We start from the raw sequence: 25,364 nt of genomic DNA, 5'->3' as shown, positions 1-25,364 counted from the left end.
AAGAGTTCGTGGAAATGAAAAGAGTTCATCGCTTTAAAAAAGGAGTCTGCTACACATACGACGAATTTCGTATGATTTATGTACGACAGACCTTAGCAGCCGTTCGATGAATTGGACAGACGAGTGAGATCACGTCGTAAATGATTGTACGTACTATACAACATACGCACAACAATTTCGTTTAAAAAAAGTTCATCAAATTTGAAAAAAGTTCATCACCTCGAGAAAAAGTTCACATATTTTTTTAAAAAGTTCATCGATTTGGAAAAAAAATCACAAATTTGGAAACAAGTTCATCGACTTTGAAAAAAGTGCATCGATTTTAAAAATAAGTTCATCAATTTTGAGTAAAAGTTCATCGAATTTGAAAAAAGTTCATTGAATTCGAAACAAAAGTTCATCGATTTGAAAAAGGTTCATCAAATTTGAAAAAAGTTCATCCATTTTTTTAAAAAAAGTTCATCAATTTGAAAAAAAGTTCATCAATTTGGAAAGAAGTACATCAAATTTGAAAAAGTTCATCCATTTCTAAAAAAAGTTCATCAATTTGGAAAGAAGTACATCAAATTTGAAAAAGTTCATCCATTTCTAAAAAAAGTTCATCAAATTTCAAAAAAGTTCATCAAAACCTAAAAGAGTTCATGTTTTTTCTAAAAAAATCCAACAAATTTTAAAAAGTTCATGGAAAATCAATCCTGGGAAAAAAGTTCATCCATCTTAAGAAAAGTTCACGAATTTGGAAGAAATCAACAAAAAAGGAAGAAGAAAAAAGCAAAAAGAAAAACAAAACAGAAACAGGAAAACAGAAAAATGGAAAAAGGAAAACGTAAAGAAGAAATAAGAAACGTTAGATGAAAATATTATCACATAGGACAAGCTGGCGCAGTGGTTATTGCCGCGTAGTTCAATCCGCGAGGTCCCGTGTTCGATTCTTCTTGAGGAGCGTAGTTTTTGCGTTTCTAAAAGAAAAAAATAACAGAAAAACGAAGGCTAGATGGGCCGGCCCACGAGTAGCTGCTGCAGGCGCCGGTTAGCAAAAACAGCAGGAACCGGCGCCTGCAGCGCCAAATAGGAATTGCCAGTACAGTGTCCTACCAACAGGACCAACGGATGCATGTTTAAACTTGGGGAAACGTTTCGATCCGGTGCACCGGTCGAACTTTCCGCCGGTCTCGCGCGCCACGCTGGCTCTCGCCTCTCGGAAACAAATCACCCCGCGCGAGATACATGTGCGATGGGTCCCGCACGACCTTTCCTCCCTTTCTTCTACCTATAAGCCCATCACGCCCCTGCCCTCCACACCTGCCGCACGCTGGGCACATCCTCCAGAATCTCTCTCACCGGCAGCGAGTCTTGTGAAACCCAACGCCGCCTCTCCTTCATGGTCGGCGAGCCCCTCTCCTATCCTCCCCAATTCATATCCCCGGCTCCCCGCTAGCTTCCCACGGCCATGGCCGTCTGCAACTTTCGGATTTCAGCCATGGCCTCCGCCCAACTACGGCTCCGAGTCGCCGCCGACGAAGCTATGGGAACTATTAGGGCGCAGCAACCAGAGCTGCAAGCCTGCAACCACGGGCACACGCTGGACGGCGAGGATGGGGCGGCGCTGGTCCTAGCAAATCCCAAATAGGAGTTGCCAGTACAGTGTCCTACCAACAGGACCAACGGATGCATGTTTAAACTTGGGGAAACGTTTCGATCCGGTGCACCGGTCGAACTTTCCGCCGGTCTCGCGCGCCACGCTGGCTCTCGCCTCTCGGAAACAAACCACCCCGCGCGAGACACATGTGCGATGGGTCCCGCACGACCTTTCCTCCCTTTCTTCTACCTATAGCCCATCACGCCCCTGCCCTCCACACCTGCCGCACGCTGGGCACATCCTCCAGAATCTCTCTCACCGGCAGCGAGTCTCGTGAAACCCAACGCCGCCTCTCCTTCATGGTCGGCGAGCCCCTCTCCTATCCTCCCCAATTCGTATCCCCAGCTCCCCGCTAGCTTCCCACGGCCATGGCCGTCTGCAACTTTCGGATTTCAGCCATGGCCTCCGCCCAACTACGGCTCCGAGTCGCCGCCGACGAAGCTATGGGAACTATCAGGGCGCAGCAACCAGAGCTGCAAGCCTGCAACCACGGGCACACGCTGGACGGCGAGGATGGGGCGGCGCTGGTCCTAGCAAATCTAACGTCGCGGTTTTTTTGCTACATGCTTCAACCGGCAACATTTTTGCTACAACTGGCATAGCATTTTGCTACAACCACGTCACGTTTTGCTACAACACACAGCCATCGTCGCGTTTTTGCTACAAGTGTTGCAACCGTTACCTAGAATAGCTTCAACAACTGTTGAAAAAAGCTTCAACCATAGATACAGAAAAGCTTCAATGGCACTGCATAACAAGGAAAAGCTACAACCGTAGTTAATTTTTGCTACTACCGGCGAAGTTTTGTGCTACATCGATCAAGGCGGAGCTGCGACCTCGTGACGGCGGCAATGGCGATTTGCTGCAACCATAATAGGTTTTTGTTACTATCATCGAAGGTTTTTGCTACAACCGCTGTGACCCCGCGACGATGACGACGATGTTTTTTGCTGCAACCGTAGTTGTTTTTTGCTACTACCGGTGAAGTTTTTTGCTACATCCGTTCAAACGGCGCTGGTTAACTGGCGGCCGTCGTCGATGCAATCCCCTGCAGCCAGCATCCACGGCGAGGGCGGCGGCGGAGCTACAACCATCGCAGTCGAGAGCTGCAGCCGCAGGTAGAGTTGTTGCATGGGTCGAGGCGACGACGAGGACGGCCGGGGATGGTGGAGACCGGCAACGAGGACGGCCGGCGAAGGCGGGGACCGGCGATAGGGAAGGCCGGCGAGGGGTGGGGCCCGGCGACGAGGATGGCCGCAGAAGGGGGCAGGAGGCGCCGCGCCGCGCTCCCCCAAGCGAGAGATGCGGATCTAGCCTGACCACGCGAGGAAGAAGCTGTTGGGGCGTTTTTTTTAACCAGATCCAAAGGCTGCACGGCTCACATCCAACGGCTGAAGCTCGACCGTCCGAACAATTCGGTCGGCGCCCCGGCGCCTATTGGTGCCCTTAAACTTGGGGGGTTAGACCCTACTTGATCCGCCGCGCAAACTGCGCCCAACAATCTGGGCCTGAACCTGCGCTCCCTGACGAAATCCTTGTACGGCCCAAGAAGTATGTGGTGCAATACGATGACCAATTGATGAGACAGCTAATTGTTCACAGACCCAAAAGAAATGTTCACTTTCGAGTTTTGTTCAGCTTTAAAAAAAATGTTCACGTCTTCAAACTTTGTTCAAAATTTCAAGATTTGTTCCCATTCCCAAAAAGTGTTCACAGATTGAAAAATGTTCGAGATTCCCAAGAATGTTGGCGTTTTTACAAAAAAAAAAATCGAGGTTTCATTTTTTTTCCACAAATTTCAAAATGTTGATGTTTTCAAATTTCTTCAAAATTTCAAAAAACTTTCCTGTTTCCAAAATTATTCACAGATTAAAAAATGTCTGAATTTTTAAAAATGTGTTCAAAATTTGAAAATGATCGCATTTCAAAAGATAATTCACTTTCTTCGACAAAAAAAAATACGTTCAAATTTTTCATAAATGTCTTTTCAAATTACGGTGCTGCAGTGTGTTCTTTACATATATTTCGCGTTAGCAAGTCAACAACAACTTTTAGTTCTAGCGGCTAATAGTGTGCACTCTGTATTATGAGGATGCGATTCAGCTCCTTCCTAGCGCACTGCTGTTTTCTAATTTTTTTCTATCGCGCACTAAAGAAAACATCCTGTTCGTTCGCCCCAGTGGGCCGGCCTAGCCGCGGGACATGGAGTATGTGAGCTCGAGCTCACATGCACCATTTGCTACAGTAAAATTGAAAAACAAATTTAAAAAGTTCAAAAAAATCTGATTTTTTTTCAACAAACATTGATGTGTGTTTCACATGCGTTCCAATTTCGTGATGAAATAACATTTGTGGAGGCCTCAACAAAAAGACAAAATAATGCTTAAAAACTATTTTTGGAAGCATTTTGATTGTGGGTTCTGGATAGGAAAACATGCTAATTGTGGTGGCGACTAAGAAGCTGTGGCACTGTTTGGGAATGGAATTGGTGCGTGGTGGCATGTGTGCATGAAGAAGTTGACTCATGTTTTATTGTGGATTTTGGATAGGCGAACATGCTAAATTGCGGTGGAGGCTAAGAAGATGTGGTGCTATTTGGGAATGGAATTGGTGCGTAGTGGCATGTGTGCATGAAGAAGTTGGCTCGTGTTTGATTGTGGGTTGTGGATAGGCAAACATGCTAAGAAGTTGTGGTGTTGCTTGGGAATGGAATCGGTGCATTGTCGCATGTGTGCGCCAAACTGTCAATATGGTCAGCTGCATAAATATAATTTCTCCATTTAGTGGTACTAGACCGCAATGACGCCAATCTTGCAGAAGCCTGGGCCCTCGACCGATCCAAATCTCAGACATCATCAAAGAAAGCAAAAAGAACGTAAGAGAGAGCATGTCGAAGGTGTAAGCCATGAGAGACTGTCTGCTGAACATAGCGGTGCATGTGCTTGACTTCAAATCAGTGCAATCACAAGGTGAGCGGAGGTACTGACAGACAGGATTAAGCGCAAAGGAGCATTGGCCACCACTAGTTCGACGACATCACAGAGGGCAAGGACAGTCAGGGAGCCCTGCCAGATTATGGAGGTAGCAAGGACCCCCCCCCCCCCCTCATTGGTGAAGAAGGCATGCGACGACGAGCATGCCGGTGGTGGAGGATGGCGTGTACCTATATATTTATAAGCCCACAGATCCAATGCTTTGTAGCCTAGATGAACTTCTGATCTCCCATCTACCTAGTAGTATGAATTAACGAGCTCTAGTGTAGATTTCAATCGGTCCCTTAGATAACCTTTGTAACACTCTTCTCATTTATTTATTTTCTAATCATCTAAAACAAACTACTCCCTCTGATCCATATTATTTATCGCTCACATGGATGTATCTAGGCATATTTTAGTGCTAGATAATTCCGTTTAAGAGACAAGTAATATGGATCGGAGGGAGAATCTAATAATCTCCGAACCGAACATACCTAATAGGCAGGTTACCCCACTGCTAGTGGGCCCAACCAACGCTCACCTTGTCCCAAACTCCGTTGTGGCTCGATTTTGCTCCTAAGTTGCTCGAAGGCGTTGCCGTAAGCCAGAGCTCCTCCGCGGATCGACGCCGCTCTTCCCAGCCGGAGCTCCCAGCCGCCACAACTCCAGAACAGACCACCATTGGCGGACGCAAAATCGCTATCAATAGCGGACGGCAGGCCCATCCCTGGTACATTACTTACCGGTGTTGGGTGGCTTTGGCTGCCCGCCGCCGGTGAAACTCCTCAAAATTATTCCCTCCATACACAAGTATAAGACATTTTAGATATTTCATTATGAACTGCATATTTTCTTAATTGAGTGAACAAATATACTAAAATGCATCTGAACTAGAATAGAGTTTGAATGTCTTATACTGTACTCCCTCCGTCCTAAATATTTGTCTTTTTAGAGATTTTCAACAAGTGATTACATACGAAGCAAAATGAGTGAATCTACACTCTAAAATATATCTACATACATCGTATGTTCTAGTCCATTTGAAATGTCTAGAAAGACAAATATTTAGGAACGGAGGGAGTATTTTTTTATGAAGGGAATATATTATTTATTGTGGATCGAATGGATATTAGGGGCTCGTATTACCATTGATTTTACCTTTTTTTTTAAAAAAAACAAATGGACTTTATTCAACAGAAATAACAGATACATCGTTTGTGAGGAATGGTACAATCTCAAACATAGGCTCCTCAAACCAATCAATGGTAGAAGAAAATCTAGCCAACCTAGCAAGCTCGTGCGCAACCTTATTGGCTTCCCTATTACAATGTTCAAACCTAGAGGTAGGAAAATCACACGCCAAAAAATAGCAATCATCAAAGATTGCCGCCGCTGCTCCTGCTGACCGTCCGCCATTATTCATCGTTTCAATAACCTCCAAATTATCAGAATTAATAACTAAGCGATTGCAACCCGCACGTTGCGCTAGTGAAAGACCGAATCTGAGAGCCCAAGCTTCCGCTGTTAGAGCGTCGATGCAATGATCAATTTTCCAAGTACCCCCTGCAATAAACTTCCCTTTGTCGTTCCTCAGGACAGCCCCCGCCGTACCATTCAGAAGATCATGATCAAAAGAAGCGTCAACATTAAGTTTCACAAAACCCACCGGGGGACAAATCCAAGCCCCTCTTTTCATAGAAGCCCTTGGACTGGAAGCAACAACATAATTAGTCGTAAGAGCTTGTACCCCCATTGAAATCTGTTTTGCATCTTGAATTATCTCCTTATGCACTAATTTACGTCTTTCCCACCATAAATACCAAGACGTAATGGCAATCATCTCCCGAGTATTCTGGAACCCCATAATAGATAAATCTTGGTCAGGCATGAGCAACAAAAACTCGAGGACCGCCTCTCCAGCACGATCAACTTCACAAGCTTGAGCAATGATCTCGTCTAATCCAAGCCTTCTCCAGACCTCTTTTGCCTTCTGACACTGAAACAACATATGCTTTGTGTCTTCTAAACCAGAAGCACAACAAGGGCATAAAGGTGAAACTTTCATGTGTCTATTAGCAAGCGTAACACGACATGGAAGAGTACCATGCAGCGTCCGCCAAATAAAAAATTTCACCTTCGCCGGACAAGATAACTTCCAAATCTTACAGCAAATTGGATTAAAGTTTGTTCGACCCATTCCATTAGTACGACGAAGTTTCCTTCCATGTTGATAATCCCACTCAACAAAATATGCAGATCGAACAGAAAAAATCCCACTCTTAGTATGACTCCAGGCAACAAAATCTAACATATCAAACTGAGGCAGAGGGATAGCAAGGACCCGCTGTAAATCAACAGGCCACAAGGTCTGTCTAATGAGATCCTCATCCCACCTGTTCGAAGAGGGGTCAATGAGATCAGACACTTTTGATAACAAATGTTGTCCCTTTGGAGTCATGACTTTCCTGTTAGCACAGTTAGGGATCCAAGCATCTTCCCAAATGTCAATTTTCTGACCATTTTCAACACGCCAAATATAGCCATGTTTTAAGGTATTAACCCCCGCCATAATACTTTGCCATGTGAAGGATGATCCCTTTTTTAACTTTGCGTTCAATAAATCTCCCTCGGGAAAATACTTAGCTCGCAAAATGGTGGCACACAAGGAATCTGGATTCTCAAGGAGACGCCAAGCTTGTTTAGCCAACATCGCCAAATTAAATCAATGAATGTCACGAAAGCCCATTCCACCTTGGCTTTTTGGGACACACATTTTCCACCACGCCATCCAATGCATCCTTCTCTGGTTGTCGTCATCACCCCGCCAAAAATGCGACATCTCGTCAATTATTCCTTTACAATTTTTTTAGGAATTTTAAAGACCGACATAGCATAAGTTGGGATAGCTTGAACAACAGACTTGAGAAGAACTTCCTTGCCTCCAGTGGATAAGAGTTTTTCTTTCCATCCGCTAATTCTCATAACAATACGATCAATCAGATATTGGAAACAATCAGTCTTATCTAACCCCACATGCGCAGGCAGGCCCAGATACTTATCATTGAGAGCTTCGATCATGATATTTAAAATTGAGCAAATTTGTTCTCTAATGTCTCCACTCGTATTTGGGCTAAAAAAATATGCTAGATTTTTCAACGCTCACCATTTGTCCAGACGCAGCACAATATAAGTCCAAAATTGATTTAAGTGTCTCCGCATTTTGTTGATTAGCTTTCATGAGGATTAATGAGTCATCCGCAAAAAGGAGATTTGTGATAGTAGGGGCCTCTTTACAAACCTTGACTCCTGAAATATCCCCAATCTCCTCCGCATGCACCAAGAGAACAGTAAGGCCCTCCGTGCATAATAAGAAAAGGTAGGGAGATAATGGATCACCTTGTCTTAAGCCCCTAGTAGGCTTGAAGCTTTCAGTCTCTTCATCATTAATCCGTACCCTATACTCAACAGTAGAGACACATTTCATAATAAGATTTACCCATCTCTCCTGGAAACCGAGTTTCAACATAATTCCCTTCAAAAAAAGGCCATTCGACTCGATCGTAAGCTTTGTGCATATCAAGCTTGATAGCGCATAAGCCCTCTTTTCCCACCCTCTTATTTTTAATAGTATGAAAGCTCTCATAAGCCACTAAAACATTGTCTGTAATCAATCTACCAGGCACAAAAGAACTTTGGGTTGGGCTGATAATATCAGGTAGTAAAACCTTTAAACGCGCCGACAACATTTTGGAGATAATTTTGTATACCACATTGCAAAGACTGATAGGTCTAAATTGGGACACCTTCTCAGGTGAGTTGACCTTGGGAATCAACACAATCGCAGTATCATTCCAACCCGGTGGAATTGTACAAGTATTCACTGCTTTCAAGACCTCATGCACCAAATCATCCCCTAGCATGGGCCAAAATCTTTTATAAAAGATAGCATGAAGACCATCTGGCCCCGGAGCCTTTAGATCGCCAATATCAAAAAGAGCCTTACGAACATCATCAGCAGTATAAGGGGCGAGCAAAGCGCTATTCATCTCAGTAGTCACTCTACTCCGGACAAGAGACAAAACTTCCTGATTTGGGTATAAAACCTCTCATGTAAAAAGATTGGAGAAATAACCCATAATATGTTCCTTCAGATCATTTCCTTGTTTCTAAACCCCAGTATCATCCAGAAGTCTTCTAATATTGTTCCTTTTTTTCCTGGCCGTTGCAGCATTATGAAAAAAAGAAGTATTACGGTCCCCATGTAACAACCAGTTTGCTCGACCTCTCTGTAACCAAAAAATTTCCTCTTGGTCCAAAAGATTTTCAACGAGTACTAGAATTTCCTTTTGCCTTGAGCGGGACTCACCACTAATAGGACCACGTTTCAGCCTCTCTAGTTCTTTTTTTAACTTATTTATTCTTCTCTTTGGTCCTTTCAAAGTAATTCGGTCCCAAGAATGTAAATCATCATGCACCGCTCTAGTCCGTGCTGCGAGAGAGGGACCAATACCCGCCAACTTTGCTTTTTCCCAAGCAGTCTTCACAATCTCCTCAACAGTATCTTCTTTCAGCCATTTTGCTTCAAATTGTCTCACACGACCATTCCGACGATTAAACAAGTTACTATCAAAATAATCTGTGTCAAGAATTAACGGATGATGGTCTGAGTGTACATGCTCCCCATTAATAATCGCCGCACGCGGAAATTTGTTTGCCCATTCTATATTACATACAGCTCGATCAAGCCTTTCACGGATGTCCCCCCTTCTCCAAGTGAATGGATCACCAACAGAGCCCATATCCTCCAGATTACAATCACTCAAACACTTACGGAATTCCTGCATCATTTCATTTGGTCTAGCATTGCCACCTTCTTTTTCGCTAGAGTAGATAATTTCATTAAAATCTCCAATGACTACCCAAGGATAATCAGCAAGGGAATGCAGTTGGCGAAGATCCGCCCAAGATAAATATTTTTCATTCCATGCCGGATAACCATAGAAACCCGTAAAGCGCCAATTTACAGAATTATCATTCATAAATACAACATCAATAAAATGGGAAGACAAATAGTTCAACTCGACCTTATTCTCTTTTTGATAAAAAAGTACAAGACCACCAGACTTGCCATCACTCTCATCTAAAAACATGGAACTAAAACCTAAGATACAACGTAGCTCGTCAGCTTTACTTTTATTTAAATGCGACTCAGAAAGAAAAATCAACTCCGCACAATTACTACCTTGGAGCTCCCGGAGCTCTCGAACTGCTGTGGAAGACAACATTCCACGACAGTTCCAACTAATTGCTCTCATTTCTCCTGGCGGTCCTCCGGAGCGGAGGCCGCCAAATCAGTGCCCACAACATCGTCCTCTCCAATTGACTCCTTCCTTTGCTGTGTGTAAACCTCCTCCTCCTCATTTTCCTTCACTACATGCGTAATGATCCCATCCACATCCCTCCTAGTTTCAAATCTACCCATACAAACTCTCTTTGATGAAACACTCGTCTCACCATACAACAGACGTTCATAGCTATCCATCTCTCTCTCAAAAGAAAAATTTAAATCACTACCCGTTTGTGGGGCATCAATAGGGTTACTCCTCTTTTTCCCTATGATTTGAGTTCTATCACTCTCTGACTTCTCCTTTCCTCCCTTCTTTCTATCCTTTCTCTCTTTCTTCTTTTTCTGACCCTGCATGGTAATTTTATCAGCAACAAAAGTAAATACTCCCATATCATTGGCCGTATTCTGGTCAGCCAGCCTTGCCGCAACTGCCCCTGAGAGTGCCTCCAGTACGCCTGGCTTGAACAACAACATGTCCTGCATATTTTTTTCGCCAACGGCAGCAACATTAGAAGCAACAACCGGCAGGATGAGCCCCTGGTTCCCTCGGATTGCCGCGTCGAACATGCTGCCGTTAGCATGCACTAGAGCCGGTGATGGAGTAAACGTCACCACTCGGCGCTCAAGCACATGGCCCTCCTGGCCGTGCTTAGCACCAATGGAAGAGCCGCCCCCCACCTCCTTTCCCTGGCCCGCCTGGCCAGAGAGAGCAGAGGGCCTCAGAAGAGTTTGCTGGTCCTCCTGACCAGAACTAGCGCCTGGGTGGAGCGGCGTTGGAGCCCCATAAACCCGGCCCTCCTGGCCGAGCGTGACGCCCTCCTGGGTTGGCCCACCAATTTCCGCAGCAGTAGGCGTCGTTGTCTTCGTAGTGAGCATATCCGTGACCGTGAGGTTAGCCACGGCTTTGGTCACCTTGACCACACTCTTTTCCGCAGCTCTAGAGTAGCTGTTGCTGTTGGAGCCGGTGAACAAAAGTGTTCTTTTACTTGCCCCTGTTCCCTTCCAATATGCCTCTACACTAAGATTCTTTGGAAAAGAAACAACCCTTTTATCCTTAGGTATACTACAGTAGCGCTCTGAGGTATGTCCTACAATCCCACAACACTCACAGTACAAAGGAAGTTTCTCATATCTAACATCATACTTTACACTCTCAGAACTACCCAAAGGAGTGAATTCTACTCTTGTCTTAAGAGGTTCATGCAGAGGAATTTCCACCCTTATACGCAGATATTTCTCTACAATTAAGTGATCTCTATGGGAAACAGCAATCACATCCCCAATTTGTTCTCCTAAAGTCCAGCCCATGCGCTCAATTTTGAGTTCAAAATCTAGATCACGAACCTGCACCCATATTGGCATTACGCCAAGGTCAACCTCTGCTGGGTTTCCCTTGCCGTCGAACTCGGCGAAGATGACTCCATCACGCTTATGGTGCCATGGCTGGGCCTTCAAAATGAACCGCCGGTCCTCCTCGGCGGAAAAGTTCAGGATGAACCTCCCGTCCTCGCTGGCCACATCTTGAACAGTGACTGTTCCGTGCAGCCTCCATGCTGAACAAGCCCGAAGCTCATCGACGATGACCTGCGGGTTCACTTGGAAGGGCGAAACAAGCCTCCCCACCACCCGTGATCCACCGATAGCCTTCCGCGCGGCCTCCATGTCGATAATCAGAGCCGAGCCATCGCCACGGGGGCGTCTCGGCATCGACTTCCCCTTACTCTCAGGGGTCATGGAAGGGGCAGTGGCCACCTTCATCCCCAGCTGGTGGAGAGAGGATTCAGCTGCCGTGGCAGCCGTCATCACCCTCGGCCCCTCTCCACTCGCAGGTGTTTTCCCCAAAACATCGCTCACACTCCCTCCCTGACCCGCCATGACATTCTCCCCTCGATCACGGCAAGTGGTAAAAAGAACAGAAAACAGATGAACCTGCACTGGCAAGAGCAATGGCGTGGACTGACCTCTCTCTGTACCACAAATATAGCATGCCAGGAACCCCCTCCACCCCGTATCAAAAACGGAGTTGATGCTAATAATCATGAGTAATACACCATAAATGATCAGTTTCCTAATAACTACAGCAAAAATAGCTCCCTTTTCCTCAAAAGGATCACCAACGGCAAGAACAACAATCGGGGCATCAATCAGCTCCCGCTGATGACTCCTATTGTAATCTGGACAGGATGAAAACCCGTTTATTTCTACAAATACTGCCTTAGAATCCCGAGCGGAGATTACTCTATTTCCCCCCAATATAAGAAAGTCCTCACTTTCCAAAGAATTGAACCAAGGCATGGCTACACCACGCTGAAACCTCTCGCTGAATCCTACCACACTTGAGTGCCCTTCCAAAATATCAACCGCAGTTTCCAAATCCCCATTACAGCCAACGCAATTTTCGGAATCAGCCAAATCCGCAGAAACCGGACCAACAAGCGGTCCAGAAGATCGGATCAATCCTCCCCCTGAAGGAATAAAGGGGGTCTCACCTTTCGAATTACCAAAAATCTCGGACACTCTTCTCCTCGAAATCTCCAGGCAGCTTCTTCGATCCGCCGCCCCGTGTAGTATCCGCTTCGATCTTGCTCGAATCTCCTCCCAATCTCTCGCGCTGAAGAGGCCCCCGATGAGGTCCACTCTAGGGGGATCGACCCCTCCTCCCGGCTTTGCCGCCGGCTCCGTCGCCGCCATCACACGTGCTCTCTCGCCGCCGCCGCCGGATCGCCTTCACGATCGCGGGAGCCCCCCCGGGGGGGGGGTGTTTGTAAAAGTTACCTAGTCCCCGTTCGTAAGTACTAGCCCATAGCCCTTCATCTCCTGCCTTCACGCACGTAAACGTACAGGCACAAGTACAGAAAGGAAGAGCCACACCAATGAATGAATCTCCCTCCCTTGAACTCTACCATTGATTTTACCTAATCGCTGTGTGGTGCGCGCGCGCTATCAACCGCGCTGGAACGGCCGCACCACAGCCGTCCATCTCACGCGCCCGCACAGCCACGTGGGTTGGTCGACCAACCAGGGGCGACCAGATGGTTTTCCTCCATCCTCCCGTTCCCATCCCCCACTCCACTCCCCACTGCGCCGGTGACGAGCGATACCCCAAATCCCCCACGAAATCCCTAGGGCTTCGCGGCGAGCTAGCCGGCGACGAGTCAATTGACGGAGAAAGGAGACCCCCAGCGAAGGATTCCGCCCAGCATCCGACGGGTGAGGGCGGCACGCGCGTGCCAGAGAAGGAGGAGAAGGAAGCATCGACGGTGAAGGAGAAGAAGGAAGCGACGAAGCTCTGCGCGAAGCGACGGATGCCCCGGAGACGCGATATCCTGCTGATTCAACGCCCCAAGGTCTGTTTAACCTATGTTCCCCTCGTCCCACATCTCGTGGTTGCTGGGGTTTCGTCGCCGACGCCCTCATCGTCATCAACGACCGCACGAGCGAATCAAATGGAGAGATAGGGTCGGGGTAGGGGTAGGGGGATGTGCTCCAGAGCTTTTTTTCATGCCATTTGGGATGCGGCATGCTTTGTTTTCCTCTTCCAGTACGTAGGCATAACAGTTTTGAGGATGTTTTTTCTGTAGGCAACTAAACACAGATAAGTATGCAAATAAGCGTTGTGTTTTTTGCAGGCAAATCAGAAATAGAGGATAGGCAATACTATGTGTTTTCGCAGGCAAATCACAGATAAGTATGCAAATAAGTGGTGTGTTTGTTGCAGGCAAATCAGAAATAGAGAATAGGCAATACTGTGTGTTTTTCGCAGGCAAATCAGATAGAAGAGTAGGCCAATAAGCAGTTTGGAATGATGTGGGTTTTTGTAGGTTATCAGATAGAGGGTAGGTAGGCAATAATCAGTTTATGGAATAGGCGTTCCTGTATTTTTGGTTTTAGGGAAATAATATAGAAGGTAAGCAGGCAATTTTTGGTTGGCCGAGTCCTCCAGCAGGCACAACTAGCAAAGAGCTTCAGGTTAGTGGGTGCTTTTTTGGCACCTGATGGACATAGCTTCAGTGATGAGATTACATGCATAGTAGCTGCACATGGAAGAGTGCTCCAGCTTTGGGGCTTCCCTTTTTCTTCTGAAATCTGGGCGCTGCTTCATCGGCACTCTGAATTTGCTGAACTCGGCTTTTCTCCGAGACCAGTTCCCCTCGATCAGTGGCAGCAGCGAGCAAGAAGACAAAGGAGCGTGCTCCATGTTAATCCTAGTGTGCTTGGGGTGGCTGATACGCCACTGTCGTTGTTTTGATTTCCAAGTCGTCTATGTTCATCTTTGTAGAAAATTTCAGACATGCTCTTTTGTTTCTCTCCTCCGATATTTATACACAAGTAGGCAATTTTTGGTTACTTTTTGTACGTGTTCGATGAACTGGATGTATCAATTAACCGCAGCCACTTTTCCATCCGGTTAGAATGCATTCTCGATACAATGTCAGGAGCTTTGACTAGGTGAATTCTATCTGCATTTCACCTTGAGTCTGCATTCCACATTTTACCAGCTTCATTCTGCATTTTCTAGCTTAGCGTGATGAATTCACAGGTGTCTGCACAAGCATGTTAAGTGGATAAATGCACAGATTCTTTATCTTAGCCTCTTTTTAAGCTACCTATTTTTCTGACATTCACCCATACTGAGAAATCTGTTATATAGTTCATGCACTAGCAAGTAGTAAAAGATGAGGAGCTTGATGATAGTGATTTATAGGTCTGGAATATATTTTTTCTCGTTTGTGCCTAAGCAACGATTGAGAGGCTGCATCTTTTACCCTTTTTTAGATCTCGACTGATGCATATGTCAGAAATATTATGTCAATTGGTTGTCTCTTTTAAATTGTACGATGTTTTGTATGCCTTTGACGGTAGTAACATGCATCATGTGTGTAGTCGATGTTGATGCTCAATAACGGATAGGACTGATAACTAGCAAAACACACGTATTTTCTTTTGCTGTGCTTAATTTGTATACATACATGATGCTTTTTTCCGATGAAACCGACAATGATGAGAAGTAGTGAATTCTGAATTCACGATGCTTTAACGTCGGCAAGGTTTGCTGCTTCGAGTAGTCGGCAAAGGGGTTTTTCCACACCTGTTTTCTAAATCATATTTCATTTCAAATGCAGGCAAAAACCAAAAGTGAAAAACTACGGGGGAGGGCATCTTTTTCAGTAACCCTCGAGTGGTAGTTTTTATGATGGATGACTACCCAGATCAACAGAATGGCGAGGTACAGTCGACACACTTTTTTGCTCCTTTTTCCTGTCTCCTACGTGTTCCCGCAACATTGCCACGACTTAGGAAGATAACAGGCAAGCCCAAAGCAAGATAACAGGCAAAGCCCCCAACACAACCCCCACCCCCCATACATCTTATTCTGATATTTTTTATACACATATACTTTTTTTCTACCAACGATGGACTTTTTAGGATTATTCCATGTGCTCACACACCCCCTTTTCTTATAGTGGATAGTAGATAAAGTAGCCCACAACAATCAAGGATGCCCAAAATATACTGCCTAGACACCGAACACCACCAACTGAATTGCCTAACACGAGTGCACACTCGCCTCCCGCCGACCTTGGCGACCCCTAGGTCGCCTCACTCGAGGAACCAAGTCGCCCAAAACCACCGAACACCCCCAACCGAATCGCCTAACACAAAGGACACACTCGCCTCCCCCTACCTCGCTGACCCCTAGGTCGCCTCATCCGATGAACCAAGTCGCCCAAAACCACCGTCCACCCGCAACCGAATCGCCTAACATGAAGGACACCCTCGCCTCCCCCCACGTCGGTGACCCCTAGGTCACCTCACCCGACGAACCAAGCCCCCCAAAACCACCGAACACCGCCAACCAAATCGCCTAACACGAGGACACACTCGCCTCCCCGCCCCCTCTCGATGACCCCTAGGTCGCCTTACCCGACGAACCAAGTCGCCCAAAACCACGGAACACCCCCAACCGAATCGCCTAACACGAAGGACACACTAGCCTCCCCCTACCTTGCTGACCCCTAGGTCGCCTCATCTGACGAACCAAGTCGCCCAAAACCACCGTCCACCCCCAACTGAATCGCCTAACATGAAGGACACCCTCGCCTCCCCCCATCTCGATGACCCCTAGGTCGCCTCACCCGATGAACCAAGTCGCCCAAAACCACTGAACACCGCCAACCAAATCGCCTAACGCGAGGACGCACTCGCCTCCCCGCCCCCTCGATGACCTCTAGGCCGCCTTACCCGACGAACCAAGTCACCCAAAACCACGGAACACCCCCAACTGAATCGCCTAACACGAAGGACACACTTGCCTCCCCCCACCTCGGTGACCCCTAGGTCGCCTCACCGGACGAACGAAGTCCCCCAAAACCACCGACCACCCCCAACTGAATCGCCTAACACGAAGGACGCACTCGCCTCCCCCACCTCGGTGACCCCTAGGTCGCCTCACCCGACGAACCAAGCTGCCCCAAACCACCGAACATCCCCAACCGAATCGCCTAACACGAGGACGCACTCGCCTCCCCGCCCCCTCAGTGACCCCTAGGTCGCCTCACCCGACGAACCAAGTCGCCCAAAACCACCGAACAGCCCCAACCGAATCGCCTAACACGAGGACGCTCTCGCCTCCCCGCTCCCTCGGTGACCCCAAGGTCGCCTCACTCGACGAACCAAGTCGCCCAAAACCACTGAACAACCCCAACTGAATCGCCTAACACGAAGGACGCGCTCGCCTTCCCGCCCCCTTGGCGACCCCTAGGTCGCCTCACCTGACAAACCAAGTCGCCCAAAACCACCGAATCGCCTAACACGAGGATGCTCTCGCCTCCCCGCCCCCTCGGTGACCCCTAGGTCGCCTCACCCGGCGAACCAAGTCGCCCAAAACCACCGAACACCCCAACAGAATTGCCTAACATGATGGACGCACTCGCCTCCGCCCACCTCGATGACCCCTAGGCTGCCTCACCCGACGAACCAAGTCGCCCCAAACCACCCGACACTCCCAACCGAATCACCTAACACGAGGATGCACTCGCCTCCCTGCCCCCTCGGTGACCCCTATGTCGCCTTACCCGACGAACCAAGTCGCCCAAAACCACGGAACACCTCCAACCGAATCGCCTAAAACGAAGGACACACTCGCCTCCCCCCCACCTCGGTGACCCCTATGTCTCCTCACCGGACGAACCAAGTCGCCTAAAACCACCGAACAATCCCAACCGAATCGCCTAACACGAGGACGCACCCGCCTCCCCGCCCCCTCGCTGACCCCTAGGTCGCCTTACCCGACGAACCAAGTCGCCCAAAACCACGGAACACCCCCAACCGAATCGCCTAACATGAAGGACACACTCGCCTCCCCCCACCTCGGTGACCCCTAGGTCGCCTCACCGGACGAATCAAGTCGCCTAAAACCACCGAACAACCCCGACCGAATCACCTAACACAAGGACGCACTCGCCTCCCCGCCCCCTCGATGACCCCTAGGTCGTCTTACCCGACGAACCAAGTCGCCCAAAACCACGGAACACCCCCAAATGAATTGCCTAACAAGAAGGATGCACTCGCCGCCCCCCACTTCGGTGACCCCTAGGTCGCCTCACCCGACAAACCAAGTCGCCCAAAACCACTGAACACCCCCAACTGAATCGCCTAACACGAAGGACGCGCTCGCCTTCCCGCCCCCTCGGCGACTCCTAGGTCGCCTCACCTGACAAACCAAGTCGCCCAAAACCACCTAATCGCCTAACACGAGGACGCTCTCGCCTCCCCGCCCCCTCGGTGACCCCTAGGTCGCCTCACCCGGCGAACCAAGTCACCCAAAACCACCGAACACCCCAACAGAATTGCCTAACATGATGGACGCACTCGCCTCCACCCACCTCGATGACCCCTAGGCTGCCTCACCCGACGAACCAAGTCGCCCAAAACCACCCGACACTCCCAACCGAATCACCTAACACGACGATGCACTCGCCTCCCTGCCCCCTCGGTGACCCCTATGTCGCCTTACCCGACGAACCAAGTCGCCCAAAACCACGGAACACCCCCAACCGAATCGCCTAAAACGAAGGACACACTCGCCTCCCCCCACCTCGATGACCCCTAGGTCGCCTCACCGGACGAACCAAGTCGCCCAAAACCACCGAACAACCCCAACCGAATCGCCTAACACGAGGACGCACTCGCCTCCCCGCCCCCTCGATGACCCCTAGGTCGCCTTACCCGACGAACCAAGTCGCCCAAAACCACGGAACACCCCTAACCGAATCGCGTAACACGAAGGACACACTCGCCTCCCCCCACCTCGGTGACCCCTAGGTCGCCTCACCGGACGAATCAAGTCGCCCAAAACCAGCGAACAACCCCAACCGAATCACCTAACACGAGGACGCACTCGCCTCCCCGCCCCCTCGATGACCCCTAGGTCGCCTTACCCGACGAACCAAGTCGCCCAAAACCACGGAACACCCCCAAATGAATTGCCTAACAAGAAGGATGCACTCGCCGCCCCCCACTTCGGTGACCCCTAGGTCGCCTCACCCGACAAACCAAGTCGCCCAAAACCACTGAACACCCCCAACTGAATCGCCTAACATGAAGGACGCCCTCGCCTTCCCGCCCCCTCGGCGACCCCTAGGTTGCCTCACCTGACAAACCAAGTCGCCCAAAACCACCAAACAACCCCAACCGAATCGCCAAACACGAGGACGCTCTCGCCTCCCCGTCCCCTCGGTGACCCCTAGGTCGCCTCACCTGACGAACCAAGTCGCCCAAAACCATCGAACACCCCCAACTGAATTGCCTAACACAAAGGATGCACTCGCCGCCCCCACTTCGATGACCCCTAGGTAGCCTCACCCGACTAATCAAGTCGTCTGAAACCACCGAAAACTCCCAACCGAATCGCCTAACGCGAGGACACACTCACCTCCCCGCCCCCTCGGTGACAGGTTGACTCGACCTGGCCCACTATCTGTTCCAGCCGGGCTGAACATGGCAGGTGCTGGCAGGATAGTTTCAACAGTTGCAGTCGCATCAGACGCACCAGTAGCAGCTGCCGCTGCAACATGAAACCCCACACCGACAACATCTTCGACAGGAGCAGAACACCAATCCGGCGGCTCGCCTACCCCCTCGATAGAAATAGGGACCTTCTCAGGTCGAGCTTGTGTGCATTACATGGGACCACCATCACAGTCATCAAAGTCATGGGGGAGCTCATTGTGGTCAAGGCTGGACATCTGCACATTTTAGAAAACAAAAAGTAGGGTAGGAATTATTTCGGAAGCGACATAATGTAAATGAAAACACGTTTTGAGAAGAAAAAAACTCAATGAACAGGGGCATTATTTTTCAAAAATCACCAGAACACACCCAAACTCAGTGAGCAGTATTCATATGGATTCATGATTTTTTTTCTACTAATAGTTTCAGGCTTCTTTCCTGGAGTTTTTATTTTGTGTTTTTGTAAGCAATTTAGTCTAAAGTAACTAGCTTTTTTTAAGCAACTGCGTTAGTACAATAGCTTTTTCCTAGCTTTTTCTTGAAGCAGTTCTTACCATGCACAGATTATTAACACACAAAACTATGTTTCCTGTTTGTTTTGCAGAAGCAACGTGCAAGCCAATAAACATGATGTGTTTTCAAGAGGCAGTAGTTTTCCTTCATGCCAACAATATTTTCAGTTCTGCAGGTGTAGGGGGGAGGCAAGAACAGGGGGACAAGATTCATGTCAGGTTCTGCAACAACAATTCAGTACAGGGGCAAATTTTGCAAGCAGTAGATCAAGGGGTAGGTACATAAAGGGAAATACACTAGTTCTAGAACAACCAAGGATGTTGGCAGATTTAATGGTATGTTTTGCCTTGATTACCTTTGTTGTCGTCTTCCCTGGGAGTTTTTTTGCCCAGCTTTGGCAATTTCATTGCCCACAATTTCTCCAAATTATTGCCTGATCAGCAAGTTTTTGTAGACATAATTGCAGTTTTTCCCCAGATTTTTGCTCGATTTTTTCTCCTTCCCCTGCTGTGTTTTCCGTTGTGGGAGGGGAGCTCTCCAACCACTAAGCCATGGCGTGCGGCGTCGGAAGAAGATGTTGCACGGGGGACGCTGCTGGGCGTAGGGTTTCCCTGGTGGCGGGGCAGAAGCGAGATCACGTGAAAAGGGTTGTTTTATTTGGCGTGACGTGGCAACGACAGAGGAGGTGTACCTGCCTTTTTTTAGCACGTGGGTGGGACCAATACGGGGAAACTTTCCTTAACTTAAGGCCGCTAGATCAGCCCGCACAGCGCGCGGGCGCTCTGTAGCATCGTCCTTGATTTTAATTATTGTAAAAATACTAAAAAATTGTGCATGCAAACTATTTTTCGCTTTATCAAATTTGGGGTTCCTATTTTTTTCGTTTACCGCCTAGGGCTTCCCGCGTTTCTGCTGGATAATTTTCGCTCCATGTAATCCTTCCGCATCTTTTCCCCACCCCACGCCGCCATCTCCCCACCTCCGGATCGGTTCCAATCTACGTCGGCACCTGCCCATCCCGTGCGCCGCCCATTCCCACATACGGCGTGGATGCAGCCTCACCCAAGTGCTAACCTCCGCCGCGAGCTCCGGCCTCCGCTGGTGACTTCCTTTTCTCCTCCGCCAATGATCTTGCCAGTTGGAGCCCCGTCGGCGTCTGACTTCCTCGCCGTCAACAAGCCACGCTCCTCACGGACGTCATTGTCACCGTCACCAAGTTGCATCCATGCCGAGGTCATCCTCGGGCAGAAGCTCCGCCGCGCGTTGCGTCGCTAAACCGTCCTCGGGCAGCTCTCGGCACGGTCCAATATCTTCAGACTTCCGCCCCGTCAAGCAGGTGATTCTTTGAATCCCATCTCCTCTATAATTTTAGCATTAAATCAGTGAAAGTTGCCTCCTTCATTTAGGGCATGTTCTGTTCTTGGGGTTTGATTCCCCGAATCAACACCTACGGTTTTAGATTAACCCCTCCTGCGACTCTATTCCCCATGGGGTTTCAGTTTCCAATCCCTGTATAATCTTCCCATTCACCAGTCTTTTTGGTTACAGAAGGGATCAAAGGTGGATTGGCAGTGACAACGCTAAACGGTAATCATCCATGACTAGTAATTTGACAGTGACAGTCAGATGGCATTTTTTCTGCACAAGAAACTACTGAATTAAATGGTCAACAAGTTGCAGTCAGATGAAAAGCTAGTCTATAGCCAAGAGCCACACACATTGCAGAGATATCATGGTTTTAGTTAACTTGTACAGCAAAATATGCAATTTGTACATCCATATTTTCACCCAACACGTTTTGTTCCTATGATCCTCTCACAACTGAAATAGATGGCAGTAAACCCTAAACATAGTTCAAGCAACAGGTGCACGCAGACATGCCGACCACTCTGGCGAACCATTTGTTTCACTATACAACAAATTCAATCATACAACCTCAGTACCCATAACCCTGATATATATATTGTAATCACTGGCGGAGCTACGGCAAGGCCAAATTAGCCATGGCCCGCCCAGGATTAGAGGGAAAAATATATTCTACGAAGCCTAGTCTCGCATAGCATGCAGCAGACCCGATATAGAGCAACAACGGAGATACAGAGCAAGCACGCAGCACTACAGCAGCCTCGCGTAGCACTCATTCCTCGAAAATAAAAAAACACGTAGCTGTGGCCTGTGGAGCTCTTTGTGTCCGGCCTTGCCTCAAAGCGTAGCAGTCTGTAATAATCCCAAAATTCCTTTACTGTACGCACCTTATCCTTTTACCATATCTAGACCCTTCTCTGTATAATTGTGTTTTCAAACACCTAGATCATACTCTGAAAAACTGATGGGTATTTATAATAGCCAAAGACCCTTAACTGGTCATTAAGGAAACTGAATTTGTTGTGGAACATATAAATAAGCCATTTGGCTTGAACCTACAAAGAGACGATAATCCCTGATTGTTAGTACTATTAGCTAAGAAAACAAAAGGGCATTTTTTTTGTTTTTTATTGCGTAGTATAGCTAATGTTGGAGAAATGGAGACATTCTATGTGGTCGCTCTACATTCCTTGCATGCTAGTAAGAACATGACTCAAGCTGTATGTATGAAGTTTTCTGCCACTTACAGTTATTTTCCTATTCCATCTCACATGGTTTAGTTGATTATATAGATAATGCAGTGCAATGCATGACCTTGACATATGCTTTATACACACTTTCCCTTCATTATCTTCCAATTAATTTATGATTTTATCATTGTTTTGGCCAGGATATAATATCAAGTATAATGTAGAAGGCTACAAATGAGCTGAGTACCATGCATTTGTTCATGAAGCAAAAATTCTCTGGACAGAAATGGAGAAATAAAATTGTAGCCGTGGGAAGTGATGAAGTTGGTATATCAACATCTCTTTCTCCGAAGATAAAAGTGTGGGTATTAATATATTATTATCGTGTTCTTGTTTCAGGTTCAGCAGAAGAGTTGTTGGCAGTGACCTACCACATGTAGAAGCACCTGACAATGTGGATGCTCCACAGAATGTTATGCAGGTGATGAAATAGTTTCTTCACTACTAAGTTAGCGCTAGTTTTTTCTCATACTTAAAAACAATTGTTCATCATAAGTTGCAGGAATTGCATCCAGCAATTGTGCGAGAGCCAAAGAGGGTTACACCAGATCGTCTTTACGACATGAACACATCGTTGCTAAGGTATCAAACAATGTCTGCGTGTATAGAAGTTTCTGCTTCGTTATTAAACAATGCCTTTATTTTGTACAAGTTTACTTACAACCGAAAGGAACCTCAACTGTAGAGGCACACATTGAAAAGTTTGATAGGGCTAATCAAGGTGCAGAATCAACCATACCAAGACGAGCAGTTCACTAGCCAGGTATATTCAAACCACAGGTCAGAAGAAACGTAGTGTCCTGTTTTGTACAAGTAGGGTATTTTGCATGCTGCTATTTTTTTTACAAGCAACATGATATCATCATGGAAATAATTATTTCCAAGATTTTCGTAATACATGTGCTAATACTATTTATTTCCAAAGAACTGCTAATACTAGTTTCACAAAAGAATAAATGGTACTCATGAACTAGTAGCAACAGCAGTAGCAAGTGACCCTAATGCAACAAAATGAGATAATCATGGAAATCTGTAGTACATGATAAGATGAGTTCGCCTCTTTGTCATGGTAATAATATCACTGATGACCACTATGTAAAATGCTGGAGCTGACATAGAAAAGAGTTCACTTTAGAAGTTTATATGGTACAACTAGGAACCAGATAGAATCAATATGTACATAATAAGGTTGATGATTTAGTGCATTTGTTATACATGATAAAGACCTGTCAATTATATTCCCTGATTAGTGTGTCCATTCATGCGTATTCGTACTGAAATAAGTGCGATTTTTCTTGAAATAATAGGGAAAAGGTTGAAGTAATTGTTTTCGAAGAATCCGACAAACACAAGTGAAGTTGTGGCCAAAGGAACTTTAGTGAATAAACATATCACATATGTGGTTTGAGGAAGCATGCTTGGAGAGCAATATGTTGGTGTTTCTGTTCATGACAGCATTTCAAATCTTGACAATGCGAGACTTATTAGATTGTATGAAAAGAATCCAATCCAGACAGTAAGGTTTACTATTGATTATGTTATTGCTTGGCCTCGATCACATGTAAGTTCACTTCCATACAAGCATCGGGTATGCTCCAATGTCCATTAAGGTATATAATTTATGAAGAATCTTTGTAAATTTTTAGGTCAAAAATACCCGAGCCAATCGCTCCAACCACACTACAAAAACATCCCTACTCCAACACAACCAGAAAACACCGGTATGGTACATCTCTTACAATTCATCAAAGAACATTTCATTGTGCACTAGTCCAAAAGCTTATGTTCATGTAAACTTTTCTTTGTTTCTTTTCTTTTCAGGAAAGCTAAGGCTTTAGAGGACTGCATTGCAGGATCCAGGAGCAGCTGCAGATGGATTAATCTTTAAATTAACAAATATAACGAATTATGTATAGATTTTAGCTTCATAGGAAAACTTGGTTCTAGTTTGTAGGATATTTTCTTATTTATTTGTATCTTTCATATGAATGTCTGATTTGATTCAGTTGTGAACTCCGCACACTTTTAATACATGTATTTGTTCCTACTAATTAGTCCACTGGATTTGGTAGTGAGGATGCTTATTGTGCGAATGGAATTGGTGATGTGAACCGAGGTCTTCATATAATGACATTTGATCAGACCGCACATGCATATGTGTCATCATAAAGTAATCGAATTACAAATGATGAAATACAAAGTCAAAATAAACCAAATATTATTTAATAATTCATAGCTACAGAAAAACTTATGTATATTTAGAAACGAATATAACGTCTCTACATAGCGTGTATAAGCATCGGGTCCATGATGAAACCTCTACTCCCGTGGAGACGTGCTTTGAGCGTGTCTAACATAACGTCTCGACATGTATAGATACGACTTCGAACGTCTCAATAAAACGTCCCATGTCATGTACACACGCTTAGCAAGCGTGTCTACCGGTTTTGAGACGGTCCGTGAGAAGACGCTCCAAGGATGCTTTACCAAATCGACTCTATAGTTGCCTAGAGATGAAATAACGCGTCTCTAGCCATTGAATTTGACATCTCTACATGCAGATTTTCTTGTAGTGGGGGCGGGTAAAATCTTTACTTGTCTATTTGGGAACTGACTATAATGTATCTAGTATGGAAGATATTGGAAATTCTTGGTCGTTATGTTGACAATGAAAGCATACCTCTCAAAATTATTTTCATCTATGTTTTAAGAGCTTCGAGCTCTGGCACCTCTGCAAATCCTTGCTTCCCTCTGCGAAGGGCCTATCTTTTACTTTTATGCAAGAGTCAGTAGTATTCCTTCTCATTCCAACCTACTATTTAGTTGGCAAGCATCATGTGATGGGGAAATATCTATGCATATATGGCCATTCAAATATATTTGATCATGAATTATTATTATTGACAATTATCTATATGATAAATAAGTTTGGTGGCGAAACATTAAGCCCCTATCTTTCTCTGTGTTCAATGGATGCTATTTGCTCTAAAAATATGCTTTGAGTGGTAGCAATCATGGAAGACTATATGATAGTTGAGTATGTGGGATTTGCTAAATCAAAGCTCTTACATAGACCCTTCCTGAAAATAAGATGAATTGCAATTGTTTGATGACTAAGAACATAGTTTGTTAGTTCTCAAGAAAGTTTATGGTCTATGCTTTAACATGTGAATAGCTTGCTACTTGATCATGAGAAGCTTTATGAGATGAGCTACTATTATGATATATAATGATGCTAGAAAAAGTGATTGAAATCATCATTG

At 46.5% G+C, this 25,364-nt stretch overlaps 1 protein-coding gene and 1 long non-coding RNA gene across 2 annotated transcripts; both read left to right on the top strand.

Moving 5' to 3' along the window:
* Positions 1 to 12,722: 12,722 nt before the first annotated feature.
* On the top strand, positions 12,723 to 19,943 carry LOC123112374 (uncharacterized). The gene is made up of 2 exons (XM_044533344.1): positions 12,723 to 13,308; positions 19,578 to 19,943. Exons 1-2 carry the CDS (start codon positions 12,994 to 12,996, stop codon positions 19,596 to 19,598), a joined length of 336 nt encoding a protein of 111 aa, XP_044389279.1. The 5' UTR covers positions 12,723 to 12,993; the 3' UTR covers positions 19,599 to 19,943.
* A 2,655-nt stretch (positions 19,944 to 22,598) lies between these two features.
* LOC123116386 (uncharacterized) lies at positions 22,599 to 23,823 on the top strand. Its single transcript, XR_006457050.1, has 4 exons — positions 22,599 to 22,683; positions 22,787 to 22,864; positions 23,409 to 23,662; positions 23,748 to 23,823. It is a non-coding gene; the product is annotated as an uncharacterized lncRNA (long non-coding RNA).
* Positions 23,824 to 25,364: the final 1,541 nt, after the last annotated feature.

This window comes from Triticum aestivum, chromosome 5B, assembly GCF_018294505.1.
Source record: "Triticum aestivum cultivar Chinese Spring chromosome 5B, IWGSC CS RefSeq v2.1, whole genome shotgun sequence".
Taxonomy (NCBI): Eukaryota; Viridiplantae; Streptophyta; class Magnoliopsida; order Poales; family Poaceae; genus Triticum; species Triticum aestivum.
Note: the sequence above shows the minus strand (reverse complement) of the source record. Positions and strands in the feature narration are given on the sequence as shown.

Excerpts from the sequence above, each read along its gene's own strand:
- LOC123112374 (XM_044533344.1), top strand. The coding sequence starts at position 12,994 with ATGGTTTTCCTCCATCCTCCCGTTCCCATCCCCCACTCCACTCCCCAC. Across the intron at positions 13,309-19,577 it reads TGCTGATTCAACGCCCCAAG|AAGCAACGTGCAAGCCAATA; the intron begins GTCTGTTTAACC and ends TTTGTTTTGCAG.